At 41.4% G+C, this 23,218-nt stretch overlaps 1 protein-coding gene across 4 annotated transcripts in view; it reads right to left on the bottom strand.

Annotated features, from left to right (window-relative positions):
• The window catches only part of EFCAB11 (EF-hand calcium binding domain 11), a 161,679-nt gene that overhangs the window by 43,808 nt on the left and 94,653 nt on the right, over positions 1-23,218 (bottom strand). For 2 of the 4 annotated variants that reach the window (XM_032287165.1, XM_032287162.1), the window contains exon 6: positions 12,709-16,309. The exons of the other annotated variants lie outside the window; for them this stretch is intronic. In XM_032287165.1, the coding sequence (XP_032143056.1) occupies positions 16,144-16,309 (166 nt within the window). In that variant the 3' untranslated portion in view covers positions 12,709-16,143. Of the gene's footprint in view, positions 1-12,708; positions 16,310-23,218 lie in introns of those variants that run through there. 4 annotated transcript variants of the gene reach the window in all.

Here is a 23,218-nt window from a genome sequence, read left to right as displayed (position 1 = left end):
TGCAGGTGTCTTCCTGAGGGTCTGCCCAGAGTGGCTGTTTGAAGGGGATGTGGATTAAGCGTGGATGTGGGAGGTGGGGTGTCCACACAGCGTGTGAGGCTCTTCACCATGGGAGCAGGACTAGGGACCAGATGCCAGCACTCCCCTGTGCCACAGATGCTTCACATGAACCTCCAGGAAACTGATGAATCCCAAATAAAACCCCTGCCCTCTAGCTCATTATTAATGTATATCTGTCATGGTAAAAAGAAAAAAGAGACTTTATTTAATAGTTTACCTTGATTTATAATGTTTAAAAATATAGACATGACTGGGCATACTGGCTCACACCCATAATCTCAGCACTTTAGGAGGTTGAGGTGGGCAGATCACTTGAGGCTAGGAGTTTGAGACCAGCCTGGCCAACATGGTAAAACCTTGTCTCTACTAAAAATACAAAAACTAGCTGGGCGCAATGGCACATATCTATAAGCCCATCTACATGGGAGGCTGAGGCAGGAGAACTGCTTGAACCCAGGAGGTGGAGGCTGCAGTGAGGCAAGATCGTGCCACTGCACTCCAGCTGGGTGACAGAGAGGTACACTTGCCCAAGACCCTGCAGAGGTGAGAGGTGTGTCTGAATGATGGATTCAGCTGGTAAGAGGCTGGAGGAGAGATTATTAGATTTCTGGTAAACATGGCAGAGTCAACACTTGATGAAAATCCTTAGGCTTCTGCAACATACAGAAATAACAGATACAATATCTATTTAAACCACATAAGCCTTATACTATTTATTCTCTATTTGCATATCCATCCAATCAATTTTCTGCCTTGCCCTGTGCCCTTCTGGGCCACATTACCTAGGCTCCCTTCCAGTTGGGGTTGGCCAACAAAAGTTCCAGCAAGAGACTGGAGTGTGGGAGAAGAGAGAATAGGGTATTTCTTTCCTGCTCCCTCCCTGCTTCAGGCCTTCCTTCTGGTAATGACTACTTTCCTCCAGACAAAGTTTCTACCAGGCAGCCCCTTCTCAATACCTCCTGCTCGGCATGGGCTCCTGTGATAACATTTCCTCCCTTGCCCTTTTAGAACCTGCTGTTCTTAGTCTCTGGGCACCTCAAATGACCCTGTTGTAGGCTTTATTCCTGCCTTTATATCTGTAAATAGTCCCTTCATTCAAATCTCTTGAATTTAAGTATCTGAACAATATTATTTTCTGCTGGAGCCCTGACTGATAGAACCATTTTTAAAAACAAGAAAGAAAAGTCTCTATGAATAAAAAAGGATAATAAACCCATGATGGTAGTGATGTCTAAGACTATGGCCATTGTGAGAATGGAGGTAGTGGGAGGTGCTGAAAAGATGTGGGGTCTGAAGTTTCTACATCTGCAAAGCAAAAAGAATATGAACACTGAGCATGACTCCACATAAATCAGGGATGGAGTGGGGAGCAGTGGGGGTGATATCAGTTTCATTTCTTTCAGTGAGGGTCAGAGTCCCAAATTACATGTGATTAGAGATGAAGATAAGATACCTATATATAACTAGCCTCTGAGTCTGCATTTCACATGGGCATAGAAGTCACTTCCCTGCAGCAGGATTCCCAAGCTATGCCTAAATTATGAATTGTTTCAGAGCTGAGGAATTCATAGGCTGGGGGTTGAGACAATCCCCAAAGAGAACCTTTGTAGGGCAAATCTGTAGGGAAGTTAAGCTCCTAATTAAATAAAATTACAAAATATAAAAGGATATGCATCGTGATTAAAAGCAGTCCAATGAAAGGGGCAATTCACATCTGAGGAAATATGTACTACAGAACACTCTGAATGAAGACCTTAAAAATCCTCAGTCATAATAGATTACTAGCAAGACTGTAAAACCAGAAGGTTGTAAATTAAGAAGAGGTAGAAGTGAAAAGGAACCAACTGAAAGTCTTAGAATGAAAAAATATATAATTAGCATGACTGACAGGGCTGAAAAGAAATTTAATGAATTGGAAGGCAGAACTGAGGAAATCTCCCAATATGCAGCAGACAGCGATAAGGAGAAAAAAACCTGAAAGTAAAAAAGACACTGAAGACACAAGGGATAGTGTTAACATTAAACTAAAAGAAATTTCAGAAGGAGAGAAAATATTTAATGCTACAAATATCAGATTAAGGGAGAAAATAGGAGCATTTCATATATGTAGAAAAATATTCAAAGAAACCCAACACCTATTAGCAATGGAAAAATTGAGCAGATTGGGAATAAAAAAGCGTTTTGCTTCCAAAACCCTACAGCAACATAATACTAAATGGTGAGACTTTAGAAGCATTTCTTTAAAAAGGCCAGAAGCACATAGGATGTCTACAATCATTTCTACTACCCAACATTATATCAGAGATCCTGACTCATGAAAAAGAGTGAACATGGTATTTTAGCAATGATGCGTTTCCTGGTAATGATCCAGGGTATAGCTAAGGGAGCAGGCAACTAAAGCAACATCGATAAATTCACTAGAATTGATGATGTGAAAGAACTGAAAATTTAAAAGACTGAGTAGCTTTGATGATGGCATGGCTTTGAGTTTTGGGGGAGGCTATATATGACATAGGTGACTAGGAGGTTAGTGGATGACACTGTTATGGACAGAGGACAAATCAGTCTGATAGCAGGATGATCAAAAGAGTAGGGTCTACAACAGGGTAGGAAATGACGAACTCTGAACAACACTGTGCTTCTGGAGCAGGGTTCTTTCAGCTGGGAAACACTCTCAGGGAAGAGTCAAATTTCAGTTAAGCAAGAAGGCAGGTACAGTGTTCTATCCTCCAGTTAAGGAGGTGGGAAAGTGTGTTTACTATGAAAAAAGGATTCCAGGGATATCTTTCGAAAGTCTGATAGAGGAGAAGGGTGGAGGCTGAGTCAGAACAAATAGATAGTAAAACAGAATGGAATGGGACAACCAGAGAGAATAGGGGCTTCTAAGAGTGGTTGGACTGTGAGCCGGGGGCATTAGCCAGTGTGGAGGACAGAGGTCTCTCTGTTAGTCTGCTACAGCCTACAAAGTTACAGGAGGATCCATTATATGTGTTAAGAAATGGAACATGAGGCCTTTCTGGGGTCACAACGGGCATAATAAAAACAAGAGGGAAACAAGAAGTCAGGTGGTTGGGCAGGCAGCTTATATTAGTCCATGCTCACACTGCTATAAAGAAATAATTGAGACTGGGTGATTTATAAAGAAAATAGTTTTAATCGGCTTATGGTTCCACAGCATATACAAGAAGCATGGTGGCTTCTGCTTCTGGGGAGGCCTCAGGAGACTTATAATCATGGTGGAAGGTGAAAGGGGAGCCAGAACTTCATATGGCTGGAGCAGCGGGGAGAGAGAGGGAGGGGAGAGGTGCCTCATGTTCTTTAAAAACCAGATCTCATGAGAAATCACTCACTATACAGTACCAAGCGGGGCTGGTGCTAAATCATTAGAAACTGTCCCCATGATCCATCACCTCCCACCAGGCCCCACCTCCAACACTAGGGATTACAGTTGAATATGCAATTTGGGTGGGATATGAGATTTAGGCGGATCCAAACCCTATCCCAGTTCAAATGCCTGGTTCAGTCAAAAGGCAACAAAGTCAAGTCTGACCTCCAGATGAGATCCACTAGGCATTCCCCACAGATTTTCCATTTAAAAGCTCTCTTGTACTATACTGCAGTCTATGCTTACACATATTCAACACAAATATATTCAAATTTCTCAATATTAGAAAACTAGAAGAACTGCAATATGACATTAAAGCATGTTTTCAGAACAAACACCCATGTCTTCAATACAATAAATATTTAGTAGAGGACTACAAACTTGGAATCTAGAAGTATTTTATAGACTAGGATTCTACTAAAGATACTTGAGATATTTTATCTTACAATTGCAATGAAGAAATTGTTTTGTATTTTGCATAATTAACCTTAGAGAAATAGATTTTGGACATCACTTAACTGTCCCCCAAAAGCAATCATCTCCATTACATTTGCCTTATCATTTCCTCTGGTGCAGAATGCAGCATGTTCAAGTCTTAGGAGGCATCTCTTTCAGTAATGACCACTGAGGAACAAATATCAAAACAAGCAAGGATTGGCATCTGTCGGCCTATGAATCTGGAATGTTAATTATGTAAGACAAACATGATGTATTCAAGAAAATAGTACCCATTCATCCGCTTTTCTCAAAATGGAAAAGCACTACATTTAATTTGTGGTTCTCTGCATTTTAAACAGGCAACTCAATGAAGCAATAAATGTGTTCATAATGAATAGATTTTTCGACATAGGGATCTCTTAATGGCGGTGGCATAACTGAAGATTTAACCTGGTGAACATAAAAGTAAACAACAGAAACACATAAGGATAATTTGAATTGGTCAGAAAATGATGTTTTGGTTAAAAACAATATTATTGTTGAGAATAAATTTTAGGTTGTGATATAAATGCACTATTGTGTAAAAAGATAAGACTGCTGTAATTAAGTTACCAATATCTAAAATAAGTGACAGTTCCCTGTACACCACGCCCGTCTCCTCACAAAGCTGCCATGCTCGGGCACTCTGGGGAGCCCCTCTGGCCTTGCCGTCTCCCGTGTCTTCTTCCTCACACTGCCTTGTGCTTTTTCTCCTTCCTTACCTTCCTCAGGTAATGCTCATTTCACCTCATGCCTTGACTGGACCTTGATTCTTTGTTGGAGACATGGCTTCTCTCCGTATTTTCCCAATCCCTTTGCTGCCTGACTCTTCTGGAACACCCCATTCTAATGATTTCCCCTTCTCTCTTACATCTTCAGCTTTCTCTCTCTACTGCCTCCTTCCCATTGAGTGAAAGTAATCTCAACCTTCCTCTCTCCTCATCCTTTTTCTGTCCCCTGCATCTCCTTCATCTTCCCTCCCCGCTCCAACTGCTGTCTTCTTCCCCTTCCCCCAACTGCTATCCTCTCTCCCTCACTTTTTAACCTACTGGAACGTACCATTCTACTGATATTGTTCTGGGAAAAGTCAATGAATGACTCAACAACTACCTCCTCATTACTAAGTCAAAAAACTCTCTTAATCCTCCCTGTACTGACTTCTTGGCAGTGCTTGTCACTGCTGAGCCCTCCCCCTCCTTTCTTCTTGACTCTATTCCCCTTGCCTCAATGCCCACATGGTCTGGATCCTGTTACTTCTCTGGGCACTGTTTTTCAGCGACAGTTGCATTCTCTCCTTTCTTTGCTTATCTCTTAGATGTTGGTACCCGCAGGGTTGTCTCTTAGGCAGTCTTCTTATTCCAATCCTCTGAGTGTTCTCACTCAGCCCATGGCTTCAGTTACAATTGCGTGTTGATAGCTCTCTCCTCTGTGCCTGTAGCCAGGTGCTCTTCCTGAGCTTCAAAGCCACATATCCGAGTGCCAACCAGGCAGCTCCTCCTGGGTACCCCACAGGAACCCATGTGGGATTCCTTCTCCTCTCTAAACCTGCACTGCCTGTGTTCCCTCTGCTGGTGAACAGAATCATTACTGCCAGGTGCTGAGCCTGAAATCTAGATTCAGTCTGAACACGTATCCTTCCCTCTCTAGCAACAGCCAACCATTTACCTAGTTCTGTAAACTTCTCCACACATCTCTCTCTATGAAGTATATGCACGACTCTCCAACACTTTTATAACCTAGTCCAGGTTCCATCAGCTCTCTGATTGCCACAATGACCCCTAGTGGGTTTCCCTTGCCTCTAGACGCCTGTCATCCTAGTACTTGGGGAGGCTGAGGCAGGTGGATCACCTGAGGTCAGGAGTTCAAGACCAGCCTAGACGATGTGGTGAAACTCCGTCTCTACTAAAAATGCAAAAATTAGCCAGGTGTGGTGGTGCACCCCCATAATCCCAGCTACTTGGGAGGCTAAGGTGGGAGAATCACTTGAACCCAGGTGGCGGAGGCTGCAGTGAGCTGAGATCGTGCCACTGCACTCTAGCCTGGGCAATAGAGTGAGACACCATCACAAAATAAATGAATGAATAAAAAATAAATAAATAAATAAAACTGAATAAAATAAAATGCAATCTGATGTCCCTGTCCTGTCTTACAACCCTCCAGTATCCTCCAATTCCCCTTGGAGAAGGTCCTGCCTCCTGAACTCACACAGCCCTTTCCCATGTGGCTGCTGTCCTCTAGTTTAGCTTCTGTCACACCATCCCCTTGACCCTGTGCTCCGGTTACACTTCCCTTATTTCTGCAGTGGAGCTACGATCTCTTCCATGGGGCCCTCTGCACGTGATTTTCCATATACCCAGAGGAATCACCCTCTTTTTGCCTGGTGAACTCTTATTCATCCTTTAAGAATCAGCAGAGAGACATTAATTCATCCTGAAAGTTTCTAAATATGCTCCCATATCACCCTGTGCTTTTCCTATCACAGCACTTACCACACTTTGTGGAACTCATCTGTTTAGCTGTAGAAGACTTAGCTCTATGAGCAAGGTCCACCCCTGTCTAGAACACAATGCTATCTCTGCACCAGCCCAAGCCCACTATATAGTATTCTCTACGTACCAGAACAGTGGTTATCAAACATTTTGGATTCAGAATTCCTTTATACTCTTAAAAACTGAGAACTCGGCCAGGTGCGGTGGCTCATGCCTGTAATCCCAGCACTTTGGAAGGCTGAGGCAGGCAGATCATGAGGTCAGGAGATCAAGACCATCCTGGCCAATATGATGAACCCTGTCTCTACTAAAAATACAAAAATTAGCTGGGCGTGGTGGCACATGCCTGCAGTCCCAGCTACATAGGAGGCTGAGGCAGGAGAATCGCTTGAACCTGGGAGGTAGAGATTGCAGTGAGCTGAGATCATGCCACTGCACTCTAACCTGACAACATAGCAAGACTCTGTCTCAATAAAAATAAAAAAGAAACAAAAAAAACAAAACTGAGAACTCTAAAATCTTCTGTTCATGTGGGTTATATCTATCAATATTTACTATACTAGAAATGAATATTAAAACTGAGGAAAATTTACAATATTAATTCATTTTAAAATAAGTTATTTGTATTTTAATATAAACATATTTTTATGAAAATTCATTTCGCAAAACAAAAGTAAGAGGAATATTATGATTTTATATTTTTGTAAGTCTTTTAAGTGTATTTCCTAATAAATTATAGAGAGATTCTCATCTGCTTCCAAATTTCCTTTGTAGAGATATGGCTGTAGTATGTAAAGAAAAATATGGTCTCACATAGATACCTAGTTAAAAAGGGAAGGAGTACTTTAATAGTCTTTTCAGATGACAGTAGATACTCTTGTTTAATGCTACACTGTAACTCAGTAAGTAGTATTTTCTTAAAGACTAGCTGCAGTGCAGAATCTGAAAATGTATCAATTAACTTTTCATAGTTTATTACGTTAAAATATATTGGGGCATCTTATACTTGCAAAGGATCTTTTATCCAAGCAAAATTCATGATTTTGTAACATCTTACACTGGTCATCAAAACATATTTATTCACTGACTTAAACAGATCTTCTAAATGTTAGCATATTTCATTATGTACTACAAAAACCATATTTAATATCACTACTGAACTCATCAGAAAAGGCTTTATGTATTGAGAAACTGTCAAGCTCACAGTGGTGAATACAAGTTTCTGAAATTCTAAATTTCACTTGAAAGCTTGAATTTTATCACTGGCAACAAATACTGTCAGTTGTTTTCCTTGAAATGACAGGCTCACTCCGTTCAGTTTTGAGAAAATGTCGACCAAATACTAAAGGCTGAATAACAGTAGTTTGTCTGTCAGACACTCTTTCAAATAAAAATGGGGTTCCAGTAAAACAGTGGCCAGTTCTGATTTCAGCTTAAACAATCATGAAATCCTTTTCCTGGAGACAATCTTCATGCTTCGGCATATAACAGAAATACTGTATGGATACTTCCCAGAATATTAAAAAGATGTGCATTTGAGGGTTGAGACAATATCTTTAATAATTTTTAATATGTCATCCAAAATATTCTTAAGTGAAACTGACAATTGTTTTAAACTGTGAGGGCAAGGTGGTGGTGAATACAATGATTACAACTACGGTTTTCGCTACTGTCTTCTTTCACGCTAAGATCCAATGAAGTGATTCATACAATTTTACTGACCATTGCTTTTGTACCATAAATGCAAATGTCAACGGTGCCTTAATATTGTGAAAATAGTTTTGACCTCACAGACCTCTCAGGGCCCTGGATCACATGCAGAGAACTGCTGGGCTGATGAATGAATATAAGGCCATCACCACCCAGCTTAGAGGCCTGTGACAATGCTGTCAGAAATCCATGCTAAGCACCTTCAATGTGGCTAACACTTCCCCCAACCTTCTTCACTCTCAGCCTTCCCAGTGGCTTCCTCCCAGCCACACCCCCACACTCAATACCTGGTTTTGGCTTAACCCCTGGGTATCAACACCCTCCTTAACAAAGTCCTGGCTGGAACTCAAATTCCTGGCCTCATTTTTGTAATTCCTTCTGGGACTTGGCTTTGGGTACCAGCCCTCTGGCCTCAGGCCCCATGATCAGGAGTAAGGTAACCACTGCCTGGTGTTGTTTCTGGAACACTAGGAGGTAGACTGCCAGGGGGATTTCCAGCTCTGATCTCAGCTCTGTATCTAACACCGTGTGTGTGTTAGAGGAGGCAGTGAGGAGAGGGGATTTGGTATAAATTGATACTGTTTAGGAATATACCTAACATTAAAAATAAAACAAACCTGCTTTGTTGTTTTACATTTTACATGATGAAGTAAAATATTCTTTTACAAACAAAGTTTAAAAAGTCTTCATTTGGTTGGGGCACATAAGCTAAAGAAATACCTAATGTATTGCAGTTTTTAAAATGTGTGCTCATCTATTTCTCTTCCATCAGTACTTTCTGAATATGCATAAGTTCATCCAAGTAAATGGATCATTTAAATATGAAAGTTAGAGTTAGGTATATCTCAGGACAAGGTACCATTTTCTGAAAGTTTTCAGCAAATAGCAAATTAATTTAGAAAAAAATTAGTATGATTTTCAAGAAGAGCTTTCCTATGGAGTTACTCATTTTATCATTAGAAAAGAAATGCTTTCTTTTCCTTGAAGATTTCTCGTATTTTTTCTGAGCATTCTTTTTTTTTTTTGAGACGGAGTTTCACTCATGTTACCCAGGCTGGAGTGCAATGGCGCGATCTCGGCTCACCGCAATCTCCGCCTCCTGGGTTCAGGCAATTCTCCTGCCTCAGCCTCCTGAGTAGCTGGGATTACAGGCACGTGCCACCATGCCCAGCTAATTTTTTGTATTTTTAGTAGAGACGGAGTTTCACCATGTTGACCAGGATGGTCTCGATCTCTTGACCTCGTGATCCACCCGCCCCGGCCTCCCGAAGTGCTGGGATTACAGCTTGAGCCACCGCGCCCGGCCTGAGCATTCTTGAAATAAGGTTTCGAACTAAGATTTCGACATCAGCACAACAACCTCCTTGCACTTTGAACTGCCAAGCGCCGTCACAGTGGCGTGTCTATGTGAAACAACCCTCTGGAATTTCCAAGAGTTATTAGTGCAATGAAATGGCTCTTATGCCATTCTTCAGCTCTCTTGCAAGGAAAGCCCAGAGGATTAACTTCCGGGGGGCTTTGGGAAGACATCTCACACTGCCCGGAGTCCCAGGTCCAGTGGTGAGTCTCCGGACATGGGTCCCCAGGGTGCCTGCTTTCCTCTTCCTTCACAAACAGGAATACACTAACCTCCAAAATGAGGCCGACTTGGGTCTCCCCAGCATTGACAGGCAGTTTTACAGAGTTAGTATCTCAAGATCTAGATGCAAATTGCCCGCATTTGAATATTGGCTCCATCATTTACAAGCTGAGTGACCTTGGGCAAGGGATTTAAACTCTGTAATCTTCAGAGTCCTCATCCATAAAATAGACGCAGAAAGTGCACCTATCTTGCAGAGTTATAAGTGTATAAAGAGATAATCCACACAAAGTGCTTAGCACAGTGGCTAGCATGTAGTAAGTGCTTAACAAATGATAGCTATTAGTATTATTAGCATTATACTTCTGCAAGTGTAAGCTGTACATCCTCTGGAAGGAGAAGAAATGAACCCAGGACACCTCCCCTACCAATCTCAGGATGAGCATACTGAGAAAAAGTTGATTTATCAGATTTCTTGGGCACCAATGAAAGAATGACACTAACCATGAGGAATGTTTCCATCATAATGAGAAAGAACCTCTTAAAACGTAACATTTGGATTATTAGCAAAGTATTATTAAAAAGATGTCATCTTATTAGTTAGGAACTACTCAAAAGGATACCAGTGCAATATTTCAACCATGATTCCATGCTTAGTCCCTTCTTCATCTCCTCAATTCTGATGAATTCACCTTCACTCTGCTTAAAAAATAGATCTCTAATGGCACAGCCAGGGACATTATCAGCTACCCAGGCTTCTCTGAACATGAATTGATCAATATCAAGAATACTGTGCACAACTCCCTATACTCACAACTCAATTATTCATTTATTCCCAACTTCCCTTCAGCAGTTTTGAGACTCCCAGGACCTTGGCCACTCTACATTCTCGAAGTCTATGAATGGCCTCCTGGTCTCACTTATTCTCTTCCCAGCCTGCAGCCTACAATGCCATGCCTTTGGTCATACTGATGATTATCTTTACTTCTCTGACTCCTTGTTCTTCTATCACACCCAACCTAAAAAGCTCAATCCTGACGTCAATCCAGTCATAATTCTTCTATCAGGCTTTGGATCCCATCTCTCCTATCTCTTAAGGAAGACTCTTGGTTTCTGCAATCACATTCCTTCACTTCTACTATTTCTGCCCAACACATCTATGCTCTTAAATATCTCCCTAGATTCCAAGTGGCTTATTTAGCATCTTAGCCTTCAAAAGGAATTTATGCCAGTTCTCTCTACTTCCTCATTACCATTCTACTTCTCAACCCAAAGCAATCTGGCCTATCTTACTCAACTGCTTTTGTTAAAACTATCAATACTTTTCATATTGCCAGCTCGAAATAATCTCATTTAATTCTTACCCTTTTTGATCTTCTGGTGGCATCCAAAACTGCTGATCATCCCTTCTTTCTCTAAACTTCTATCTCACCTTCAAATTCAGTGTTGCCCAGAGTTGCATCCTTGCCTTCTGCTTTTCTTATGCTACAGACTCCTCCAGTGCGATCTAATTCAAATCTAAGACTTGAACCACTCAGAACATTCGCAGGCTAACACCATATAGTCAGATGTGTCTACTGAGTGAAGGCCCATATGCAGACTCTAGGCTGGGGACGGTGGTTCCCGCCTGTAATCTCAGCACTTTGGGAGGCTGAGGTGGGCAGATGACCTGAGGTCAGGAGTTCAAGACCAACCTGATCAACATGGAAAAACCCCATCTCTACTAAAATTACAAAATTAGCTGGGTGTGGTGGCGCATGCCTGTAATCCCTGTTACTCAGGAGTCTGAGGCAGGAGAATCGTTTGAACCCGGGAGGTAGAGGTTGCAGTGAGCTGAGATTGTGCCATTGCACTCGAGCCTGGGCAACAAGAGCGAAACTCTCTCTCAAAAAAAAAAAAAAAAAAAAAAAAAAAAAAAAAAAAAAAAAAAAAAAAGCAGGCTGAATTCAGACAGACTTGCCTTTCAGATTGTCTCTACTTTTAACAGCTATCTGGCCTTGAGAAAGATACTTAAAACTCAGTCTCTTCGGCTTCAGAATGAGAGCAATCATATCACTAATACCTATCTATACACTTCTTTGGAGGATTAAACAAAATAATGCATGTAAAGCACATAGTTAACAATAATGTTATTGTTATGATTACAAGGTTCTCTACCTAAGTTCCCCAAATTAACTCAAACTTCACATATTAAAAGATCAACTTAATGCTCTCATGCTTCTCCTTTTATTGTGGTAATAATCATAATATTTCGCTCAAGGATTAATTTCCATCACTATCCCATAAGGTAAATATTAGTGACCCCATTTTACATATGAGAAAACTGAGGCTTAGAGAAGTTAATTACTCTGCTTGAAATGGCAGAAAAATGCAGTTACAATTCAAGTTTATGATGCTTGATATCAAAATATGATGTCAGTGTTCAATTCCCAAGCCAAAACCCAGGACATTTATTTTGGACTTCTTCCCTCTCACTCAGCTACATCTAGTGGTGTGCTGGAGAACTAGCTCTAATGAAAAAAAGTCCCTAATTTGTAGCATTTGCTGATCTCAAGCTGTGAAGGTGGCATTACTGAAAAGATGGGCAGAAATGTCTTAAGAGTCTGCATAGGTGAGCTCCAGCACAGCGCTGGATCCAGGAAGCCCCCAAATCCTCTTAATGTGGATATAGATCATTTGGTTGAAAGCCATTTGCCAAAACCAACTTAGTCCAAATCAAGTTGGTGAAAACAACGCTGTGTTAAAACAATCTGGTGAAGCCGGGCACACTGGCCCATGCCTGTTAATCCCAGCACTTTGGGAGGCCAAGGTGGGTGGATCACTTGACATCAGGAGTTTGAGACTAGCCTGGCCAACATGGTGAAACCCCATTTCTACTAAAAATACTAAAATTACCTGGGCATGGCAGCAAGTGCCTGTAGTCCCAGCTACTCGGGAGGTTGAGGCAGGAGGATCGCGTGAACCTGGGAGGTGAGGGTTGCAATGAGTTAAGATGGCACCATTGCACTCCAGCCTGGGTGACAGAGTGAGACTCTGTCTCAAGAAAAAATAAATAAATAAAAATAAAACATTTTGGTTGAAAAGGAATAATGTTCATTGACAGGCTGTAGATTTTTTCTCTTTTTGTCCTTTTTTTCTCTAATTTTTCCCTAAATAAATTTTGGTCAATTAGTCCCCTGGATATCCAACTGTAGGCTATTAGTTGTAAGGTTTTAATCTTGTGATGCTCCGCTCCTATTACCCATCACCCTCCATGGTCCAGCCTTACTGCATATCCTTCTGTTCTCACAAATGCTATGGTTGCTTCACTTCTAGGCCTGTGTGCAGGCAGTACTTAGGCCTAGAATGTCTATCCCACCACACCACCGTCTTTGCCTGGCTGACTCCTGGCCATTAATATTCAGTTTAGGCATCAGCCATGGGAAATTACTTGGAACAGACTAAATGTGAAACAATGGGAATTAGATTGGAAGAGTAACAAATGTCCAAAGCTTGGCCGATTGTGTAAATGAACTGCGCTGGTTTTCAAAATGTACATGGTGTAAACTATTTTGGTAGGGAAGTAGGCACATATACATGGAAAAGGCTCTAAGAAGTTAGTGTCTGGGGGTTTTGCAGTGGTTTTATAAATGTGAGTGGGATTGTGTGAGGTTTCTTTGCCCATATGTAGCTTCTGTAATAAGTATGCATTGCTTTTGTAATAAGAAAATCTGTTTTTTTTTTTTTTTGTAAGATACCTTTATTGTTAAGATTTTGGTATTCAACTTGTTCATTATTATAATCAATTTTGGACAAGGATTACTGGCTGACTATTCCTTGGATGGAAAACCTAGAAAATAATGGAAGACAAGTAATACTTAAGAACACATAAGTCATCATATGGTGCACCAAAATTACCAGAAATGAAGAAACCAGATACCCAAGAGATTAACTTTCAACTGAAGTGTAATTTCAGCAGGATTATTGGGTTAACTAGATTATATTTAGCTAAATTCTATGCTATCGTTAACTCTACCACCTTGAGAACTCTAGTGAATCTTTTATTTTCTCTGTCCCATTCCTTTTGTTATCAGGTTAGGAAAGCAATCAAGTCTCTAAGGGCACACAAGCCCCCTCATTACCATCAGAGTGCTACCTAGATCTTGGCATCTCCTCTGCCACATGTTCTTCTCCTCCCCACCCCTCTGACACTACCCCCTGCCTCCCGCCCAGCCACATGCCCTTTGCTGCAGTAATGCAAGCTTCATGTTCCTGAATGTGTCATGTGGTTTCAGTTCTCTTAAGCTTCTGCACGTTCTATATTCTCTGAAATGATTTCAAAACACATAGTCCTGTGCATACACACACTGTGATACAGTATAATTAATATTAGCACACTGTGGAGTATTACTATTAATCCTACCTGCCTTATAGACACCATGTGACTTCCTCACCTTGGCATCCTAAATGTTTCTAGACTGTGTGACCCAAAGTATGGTCTGCACACCAGCAGTATCACACGGGAACTTGTTAGATGTTAATTTGAGGCCCCACCACAATGTCTACCGAATCAGAAACTCTGAGGAGGAAGCCCAGGAAGGACATTTTAAAGGCCTTCCAGTTGATTCTTATGCACATAAAGTTTGAGAGGCGCTGCTCTGCGTAATTGTTAACATTGCCTGCACGAACTAATAAATGATTAAAAACTTAGGAAACTCCTTCACATTTGTTTTAAACCTACCTCCATTCTAAGTCCTTGCTTTGGTATGTGTAAGTCCAGAGAATGTATGTATGTGTGTGTATTGAATTAATGAATAAACAACCAATCCTGTCAAAAAAGTCCAGTGAAATTTTACTTAATTATTTGATCACTGCAAGACATGAAACTTTCTCCTCTAAAAAGGGGAAAAGAGGAAGTGAATATGGGATTTCATTCTACAGGAGTTCATTTGTTATTAGTTGCTTAGTGGATTCTTAGGATTCTTTTATATAAATATAAAGTTAAATTTATATTCCAACTTCTAATTTTGGATGGAGAAACTGAACCCTACGAAGTTAAACACTCAGTATCTTGCCTAGGACCACACAACAATTTAGTGGGAGGCCTAGACTGAGCAGACTCTAATTCCAATTTGTTGCTCATCTACTGAGTTACAGTGTTCCTCTACCTTTAGTTATAGTATAGGAATTAACTTAGTGGAGAGCCCTTGGAAGGTTACAGTAAACACTTTATTTTGTGGTCAGGTAATTAAATGTGTAAAGGTCCCTTACCCTCTATCCAGCCATTACCTATAGGACATTTCTATTTGGCCAGGAGTGATTTGTTGGCTTTGTAATATAGGCAGCCTTTGTACATCTCTCTCTGTGGCTGCTGAAATCTTGGCTTGCACCCAAATGCCCCACTTGGGTTTTGTTCAGAAAAGATTTCCTCCAGCTGCTTTATTTGTTCCACGATTACATGTATGAGCTTCCAGAATGTATAAGATCACAAGTCAAATGAAAGGCTTCAGCTCCCAGTTCACATAAAGAGATAACATTTGAAACCAAGGAAACAACAAAACTTGGCTAAATGAAGGGCTAAGCATAAATGAGACTGAATAGTATTCTTACTAAAACGTCAGCACATGCTAAGATGCTCAAGGAAAACAGACACTATAGGATAATCATAGGATCTCTGTGCTACATTTATGGTCACACTGGCAAAGGGATTCAGACTTCCCCTTTAGCATTGGCAATTTGGGGCAAAGCAAGCTGAGAGAAACAAAAAACAAATCTGGATTTATTTGGAAGACTATATCCCAAAATGAAATTCAGACATTCTGGAGATTGGCCATCATTCAAGTCAGGAGCCTTGGGGTCATCATAAAGAGACATGAGTCTAAGGCAAAAGGCTAAACAGGAAGAAGGATGGCAGTTATTTGCAGCAGATGGAAGAGTCACTGAAGAACACGCAGAGAAAGACCTACAGGTCATAGGGCATGGAAGGAGGATGACCTCTAGTACAAAAATGGAGAGTCTGCCAAAGGATACTATCAAATGCCAAAAGAGTCTTTGGAAATTTAAAAAGAAAATCTGAAGTTGGTTCCATGAATCTCAAAATAAATACTGGAAAGTATTTAGGAGTGGACAGAGGTGCTAACATCAGTTGTGCTTCCAACACATCACACATGTTTATTAGTTGTGATCAAGTTTACAGGATTCATGAGAACACACTCTTGTTATACCATAAATGGGACAACTGTTACATGCAGAGAAGATCAAACACAATGAGACCTTCAGGAGATTACGTATAAGCAGTGAGGATACTCTTATTTGAAGCAATCTGGACCAAAAGTCAATCAGTTCATCTTTAAAAGTGTGTTATAAAGGGAAAACCACGCACAAAATGGAGACACACTGTTGTGGATGCTGTCGGGTACCACTGAGCTCCCCCAGCTGCCGGAAGTGTTGTCTGCTGACTGTTCTCAGCTGAGAACCTCCTGAGACTCACCCTCAGCCAAGAAAGTTGCCTTGTTCGAGGTTATGCCCCTCCCCTGGGGAGCAGCCCACATCCAAGGTCTGATCAACACAGGAGGACAAGTTCCAGTGGCCTCAATCTCCATCTGTGAGTCTGTTTCCCAGGAGCCTGGCCTAAGACACATACATAACTTTAGCGTTTAATTGTAAACTTAAAATAAGTTTCCTATCTTGGTTTCCTGAAAGCATGAAAACTTAACTACTGGGAAAGACTCTAAATGTGGACTCTCTCTAGATTTTTTATTCATTCCACACCTCAATCTTTCACAGCTATTTTATCTGCAGCTAATGTGACATATTTTTAAAAGTTTTAACTGTATTAAAATACACATAACATAAAATTTACCACCTTAGCATTTTTTTTTCTTTTTTTGGAGATGGAGTTTCACTCTTGTTGCCCAGACTGGAGTGCAATGGTGTGATCTCGGCTCACTGCAACCTCCGCCTCCCGGGTTCAAGGGATTCTCCTGCCTCAACCTCCTGAGTATCTGGGATTACAAGCATGCACTACCACGTCCAGCTAATTTTTTTTTTTTCTATCTTTAGTCGAGACGGGGTTTCTCCGTGTTAGTCAGGCTGGTCTCAACTCTTGACCTCAGATAATCCACCCACCTTGGCCTCCCCAAGTGCTGGGATTACAGATGTGAGCCACCGTGCCCAGCCTCACCTTAGCCATTGTTAAGTCCATTCACCTTGTTGTGCAACCATGGTGGTGAGTGGACTATCTCCTCATCTCCTGTCCTCTGTCTCCATTCCAGAACTCTCCTCATCTTGGAAAATGGAAACTCTGTACCCATTAAACCCTAATTTGCTATTCCTGCCTTCTCTCCAAACCCTGGCCACCACCATTCTCCTTTCTGTCTCTACAAATTTGACTACTATAGGTACCTTAGTGAGTAATAGTTTATTAAGTCTTTTCATAGCCCTCAAAGCTCATTTTCAGGAAAAAGCTGCTTTCTTTTTGTACTTCCATATTCTATCTGTTTGCCTGATATTTAATTAAATTACATAATTACAATAACAAGTTCGACTGGCACAAATAGGTTTGGGAATGAACACAAACAGCAAATAACATAAACGCGGTTGGCAGCAAATAATTTCAGCTAGTTGGAGTAGAAGTGTGTGAGCGTACTAAAGAGAAGCTTGTTACAGTTCACCACGTTATGGCCATCCATTGGACTGCTCGGCATAGGGTCTGGAAGCTTCCTTTAATCTGGTGAATTGGTTAAGAAAGCTTCTTCTACTATATAAGAATATATATTGTTTGCATTTAATGAGTACCTACTATGTGCCAGGCATTGTGCTAAAGATGTAAGCTGCATTATGTCACTTAACGCCCATAATCCTGTGAGGTGAATATTACCGTCATTCTCCTTTCACGCACCAAGAAGCCTAGGCACAGAGAGGTATCTAAGCAATTTATCCAAAGTCACACTACTAGGAAGTGGCAAGGCTGAGATTTTCAAGGCAGTGTGACTCCAAAGCCAGTCCTCCCTTCATCTGTCATGCTGGCTCTTAAAATGAGTATTAAATAAAAGGGATACCCAGAATAAAAATACAGAAGTCATCCTTTGTTTTCCATGGCATCATACAAAATGACAAAGTATGTCACATCGAATTTCTGTAAAAGACTGTCATTTAACAAACAAGGGTGTACTTACATGCTCACAACAAAAGAATGTAGGTAGTGCAATCTGCAATTGTTATTTGTTTACATAGGAATGATTTCAGTTAATTAAAGACAGAAGAGTTAGGCAATATTTGTAAGGAAAGAACTGAAGTCAGACATCTTAATTATGCTCTCAGATTAGCACAGAAAAAAAGAAAAAGCTACAAATGAAAAAAAATGGGAAGTTTATACACTATAATAACAGCTAAATGTGTTACATCTCAGGACAACTCTTTGAATCAAAAAGAGAGAGCGAGCGAGAGCACCAGCACATCTAAAATGATTCAGAGTCAGATAGCAAGTGCTTAATTAGAGAGGTCTCATTACAACCATCTGCATCAACACTCATATGGAAAAAGCCATGCTATAGTTTTACTAGAGGTATTTCTCCCAAGAAGATAAAGCATGAATTTGTGGTTGTCTCTCTCAAAAAATAAAAATAAAAAATGAATGACATCTCAAAGCAGATCCAGACATATTTTTTTTTAAGAGGCATTTAAGATTGCCAAATCATAATTAGTAGAAGCAAACTCCATGTAATGGCCCATAGGAGAGCTGGGCAGACAGAGGGGCCTGCATCCTACAGGGCAATGTGGTAGCTCCTCTCCACCTCCACTAGCAAGAGGCTGCCCATTGCTCCCCTCCTCATCCAGGACACTGAGCTATAAAAACAGCAGCAGAGATTCCCAACAAAGTTGCACACAGCCAAGAAAGACCTCGGCAGCAGTCGGCTCTTTTCAGTACCAGCGATCCATGAACTGGACATCATCAGACACATCCCTATGAACCAGCTGTCTCCCAGATGTCCTGAAACAACTCCTCTTTCATGGGGCAGTCTAACCTCAATGCACATTTCTTGATAAACTACCTTCCCTGATTGTCCAAAAGATGCCTTAAATACTTGAAAACACAGCCCAAATTGCCACCATAGTGAACCCCACACCTGCTCCTCCTCCCCTGTCCCCTGCCTTACTGAATGAAGCCACCATTTACTCAGGCTCCCAGGCCTCCTCAACTTCTCCATGTCCCTTCACCGTGCATCTTATCACCATGATCCTGTGGATTTAGACATTAAATATCATTTGAATGCACCTGCTCTTACACCACTACCTTAGCTTAGGGCCTAGGCTCTTGCAATAGGGCCCCTTAAGAGTGATCAGGAAGTCTCAGTAGCTTGGTTGGGGGTTTGATACACAATCTCCTCATTTACTGAGCTCCAACTTCCTATCTAAATACCATGTTCAATTCCTGCATCATGCAGGTCAGAATCCCTGGAAAAACGAGAAAGAAAAAAGGGGACTTTCCCTTAGCACTTTATCATGAGGAATTTTTAGTGTCCCGCTTACAGAATGAAGAACATCGGGTAATACCAAAAATTCTTTTGTAGCCTGAATAGCTTCTTTCTTTTTTCTTTTCTTTTTTTTAAAATAAATGTTAGGCCAGGTATGGTGGCTCATGCCTATAATCCCAGCACTTTGGGAGGCAGAGGCAGGAGAATCACTTGAGCCCAGAAGTCTAGGACCACCCTGGGCAACATGGTGAAACCCCATCTCTACAAAAAATATACAAATTGACTGGGCAGGGTGGTGTGTACCTATAGTCCCAGCTACTCGGGAGGCTGAGGTAGGAGGATTGCTTGAGTCTGGGAAGTTGGGGCTGCAGTGAGCCATGATCGTGCCTCTGCACTCCAGCCTGGGCAACACAGTGAGACTGTCACAAACAATAAATGTTTGTGACATAAATACACCGTACCGTGTATATTTAAGGTGTACAACATAATGTTATGGGATACATATTGATAACAAAATGATTACTATAGCGAAGCAATGTAACATATCCCAACTAACTATTGCACAATTACCCATTTTCTTGTTTTTGTGGTAAAAGTAGCTAAAATCTACTCATTTCACATGAATCCCAAATACAACACAACTTTATTACCCGTAGTGCTCATGTTGTACATGAGGTCTCCGGGCTTGTTCATCCTACACCTCTACTGCTTTGTATCCTCTGACCTGTATCTCCCCATTTCTTGTCATGTCCTCACAGCCCTGGTAATCACTGTTTTATTCTCTCTGTATATTTGATTGGGCTTTTGTTTGCTTTTTAGATTCCACATATAAGTGAGATCATACAATATCCGGCTTTCTGTGTCGGGCTTATGTCACCTAGTATAGAGCCCTCCAGGTTCATCCATGTGATGACAACTGGCAGGATCACTTCTAAGGCTGAATAATATTCCACTGTACACTTTCTTTATCCATTTGTCCAGCAACGGACACTCAAGTTGTTTCTATATGTTGGCTATTGTGAATAATGCTGCAATAATCAGCAGATATCTTTACAAAGTGGTGATTTTATTTCCTTTGGGTATATTCCCAGAAGAGGAATTCCTGAGTCACATGGTAGTTCTATTTTTAATTTCTGTCTTTTTTTTTTTTTTTTTTTTGAGAAAATGTCTTGCTTTGTCACCCAGGCTGGAGTGCAGCAGCACAATCTTGGCTCACTACAACCCCCGCCTCCCCGGTTCGAGCGATCATCCTGCCTTAGTCCCTCAAATAACTGGGACTGCAGGCACGTGCCACCACGCCTGCCTAATTTTCGTATTTTTTCTGTAGAGATGGAGTTTCACCATGTTGCTCAGGCTGATCTTAAACTCCTGAGCTCAAGCAATCTGCCCTCTTTGACTTCCCATAGTGCTGGGATGATAGGTGTGAGCCAATGTGCCCTATTTTGAATTTCTTTAGAAATCTCCATACTGATTTCCATAATGGCTGTAGCAAAGTACATTCCCAACAGTCTACTAGAGTTCCCTTTCCTCCACACTTCTGCAAATATTTGTTATCTTTTCACATTTTGATAATAGTCATCCTAACAGGTGTGAGGTGGCATCTCACAGTGATTTTGATTTGCATTTCCCCAATGATTAATGATACTCGGCACCTTTTCATAGACCTGTTGGCCATTTTTATGTCTTCTTTGGAGAAATGTTGATTTAGGACCTATGCCCATTTTTAAATTGGGCTATTTGTTTTTCTACTATTGAGTTGTATGAGTTCTTTATAAATTTTAGATATTAACGTTTATCGGATATGTGGTTTCCAAAAGCTGGCTTATTTTCCAGACCCTTTGATCCAGTCAACAGAGCGTTTCCTTTTGGCAGTCTCTTAAAATACAGTGATTCATTCTGGGAAAACACAGAAGTGTCTCCTAAGTAATTTCTCCTAGCTGAGAACTGCAAGGATACTACTTGGGGCTCCCAACACAGTTCCCTCCAGAAGTTCTCCTGAGAGCATCTGAACTGAAGCAGAAAACACAGACCTGGCTTTGAATCTCAAACTCTGCTGCTTACTATGGGTTGCAGTCAAGTTTCCTATCCTCTACGTGTTATCTTTCTTACAGAGAAAAAGAAGATAATGGTATTTACTTACAGGCCTATTAAATTCAACAACAAACAATAAAAATCAACTAAGGGCCTTGCTCATCTGGATTCAAAGATGCATTTCACAGCTTTGCCCTTTAGGCACTCCCAGTCAAGTGAAAAACAGATAGAGACTAAAGAGTGCTATAATCATGATGCACAAAGGAGGAAAGACTGGTTGGAGAGTTGAAGAATCCAAGAGAACTTACTTGAAAGAGATAATTATGTAAAAACACTGTTCCCGATTGCCTGGTTCACTTGATAAATGCCTTTGCGTTGATTTTTTTAATCCCCTATTTGGGCTTCTGACCTGGTCTTTCTTTTTTCTTCCTGAAAGTTCACATAAAAAATCACCAGCACAGTGGCTCACCCCTGTAATCTCAGCATTTTGGGAGGCCAAGATGGGTGGATCACAAGGTCAGGAGTTCAAGACCAGCCTGGCCAAGATGGTTAAACCCCATCTCTACTAAAAATACAAAAATTTGCTGAGCGTAGTGGCTGGTGCCTTTAATCCCAGCTACTTGGGAGGCTGAGGCAGAGAATTGCTTGAGCCCAGGAGACAGAGGTTGCAGTGAGCTGAGATCACACCACTGCCCTCCGGGCCCAGCGACAGAACAAGACTCCATCTTGGAAAAAAATATCACCAATAAAATGCTTGCTGGTCATTGGTTCCACCTTTGAAGAAGCTCCTGTGTAACTGTAAGATGCCTTGTCTGAACGTCTGTAATCCCTGGCACCTGCTCCTCTAATCCTATGTGAACGCTGTGGAATTGGCGCTCATCAGTTCATCTAGAAGCTGGGCAGCTTTCTTAAATTTCTTCTCACCTTCAATAAGAAGGCTTCTCAGAAATGGTAAGTTTTGAATTATAGTCTAGACAGGAAAGTTTGTAGTCTGGCATGCAGAGAGAAAATGGTATCTTTTTATTTTAACACTTCATGATTTTTTACTACTGTATCTCATTATCTTATATGAGAGAATAAAAAGGAAGTAGACCCTAAAAATAATAAAGTGGAAACCAGAAATTCTGACACCCAGCTTCTACTTGTGGAGAAGAAACTAAATAAATAACTTGGATCACAGATGCTTTCAAACCCTCAACAAAGCATCCAAGGTAGCAAACAGAATCTAATCGTACAGGCTGTGGCAGTTTTAAACAATGCCCACAAATGCTTCAGTGTTCCTCCCTTCAAGAGTGGAGCCTAACAGCCTTCCCCCTAAGCGTGGGCACTGTGGCTTCCCCCTGGCTCTCCCTCTCCTGGTTCTCTTGCCATGTGGTGAAGACACTCAAGCTGTCCTGACAGGGCCATGTGGTGAGAAACTGACACCTCCTGCAGACAGGCACTAACTTGCCAGGCGTCTGAGCCACCTTGAAAGACTTCAGATGATCAATGCCTTCACTGTAACTTCATGAGAGAACATGAACTAGGACTACTCGGCAAAGCCACTTCCAGATTCCTGATACTGGAAAGATACTATATGTTTATTGTTTTAATCAGCTGAGTTTCAGCAAAATGTGTTACTCACCACAGATAATTAAAATGCAGGTCAACAGGCCAATAGGCTATTCATGATGAAGAGTTTTCTGTTTTGTTTTTAGACACGGTCTCACTCTGTCCCCCAGGCTGGAGAGTAGGGGTGTGATCATGGCTCACTGCAGTCTCCACCTCCTGGGCTCAGGTAGTCTTCCCACCCCAGCCTCCCAGGTAGCTGGGGCTATAGGTGTGTACCACCACATCCAGCTAACGTTACATCCAGCTAATGGGGTGTGTGTGTGTGTGTGTGTGTGTGTGTGTGTGTGTGTAGAGGCAGGGTCTCCCTATGTTGCCCAGGTGTGTGTGTGTGTGTGTGTGTGTGTGTAGAGGCAGAGTCTCCCTATGTTGCCCAGGTGTGTGTGTGTGTGTGTGTAGAGGCAGGGTCTCCCTATGTTGCCCA

Source organism: Sapajus apella, unplaced genomic scaffold (assembly GCF_009761245.1).
Source record: "Sapajus apella isolate SASKATOON/1434 unplaced genomic scaffold, GSC_monkey_1.0 scaffold20, whole genome shotgun sequence".
NCBI lineage: Eukaryota > Metazoa > Chordata > Mammalia > Primates > Cebidae > Sapajus > Sapajus apella.
Note: the sequence above shows the minus strand (reverse complement) of the source record. Positions and strands in the feature narration are given on the sequence as shown.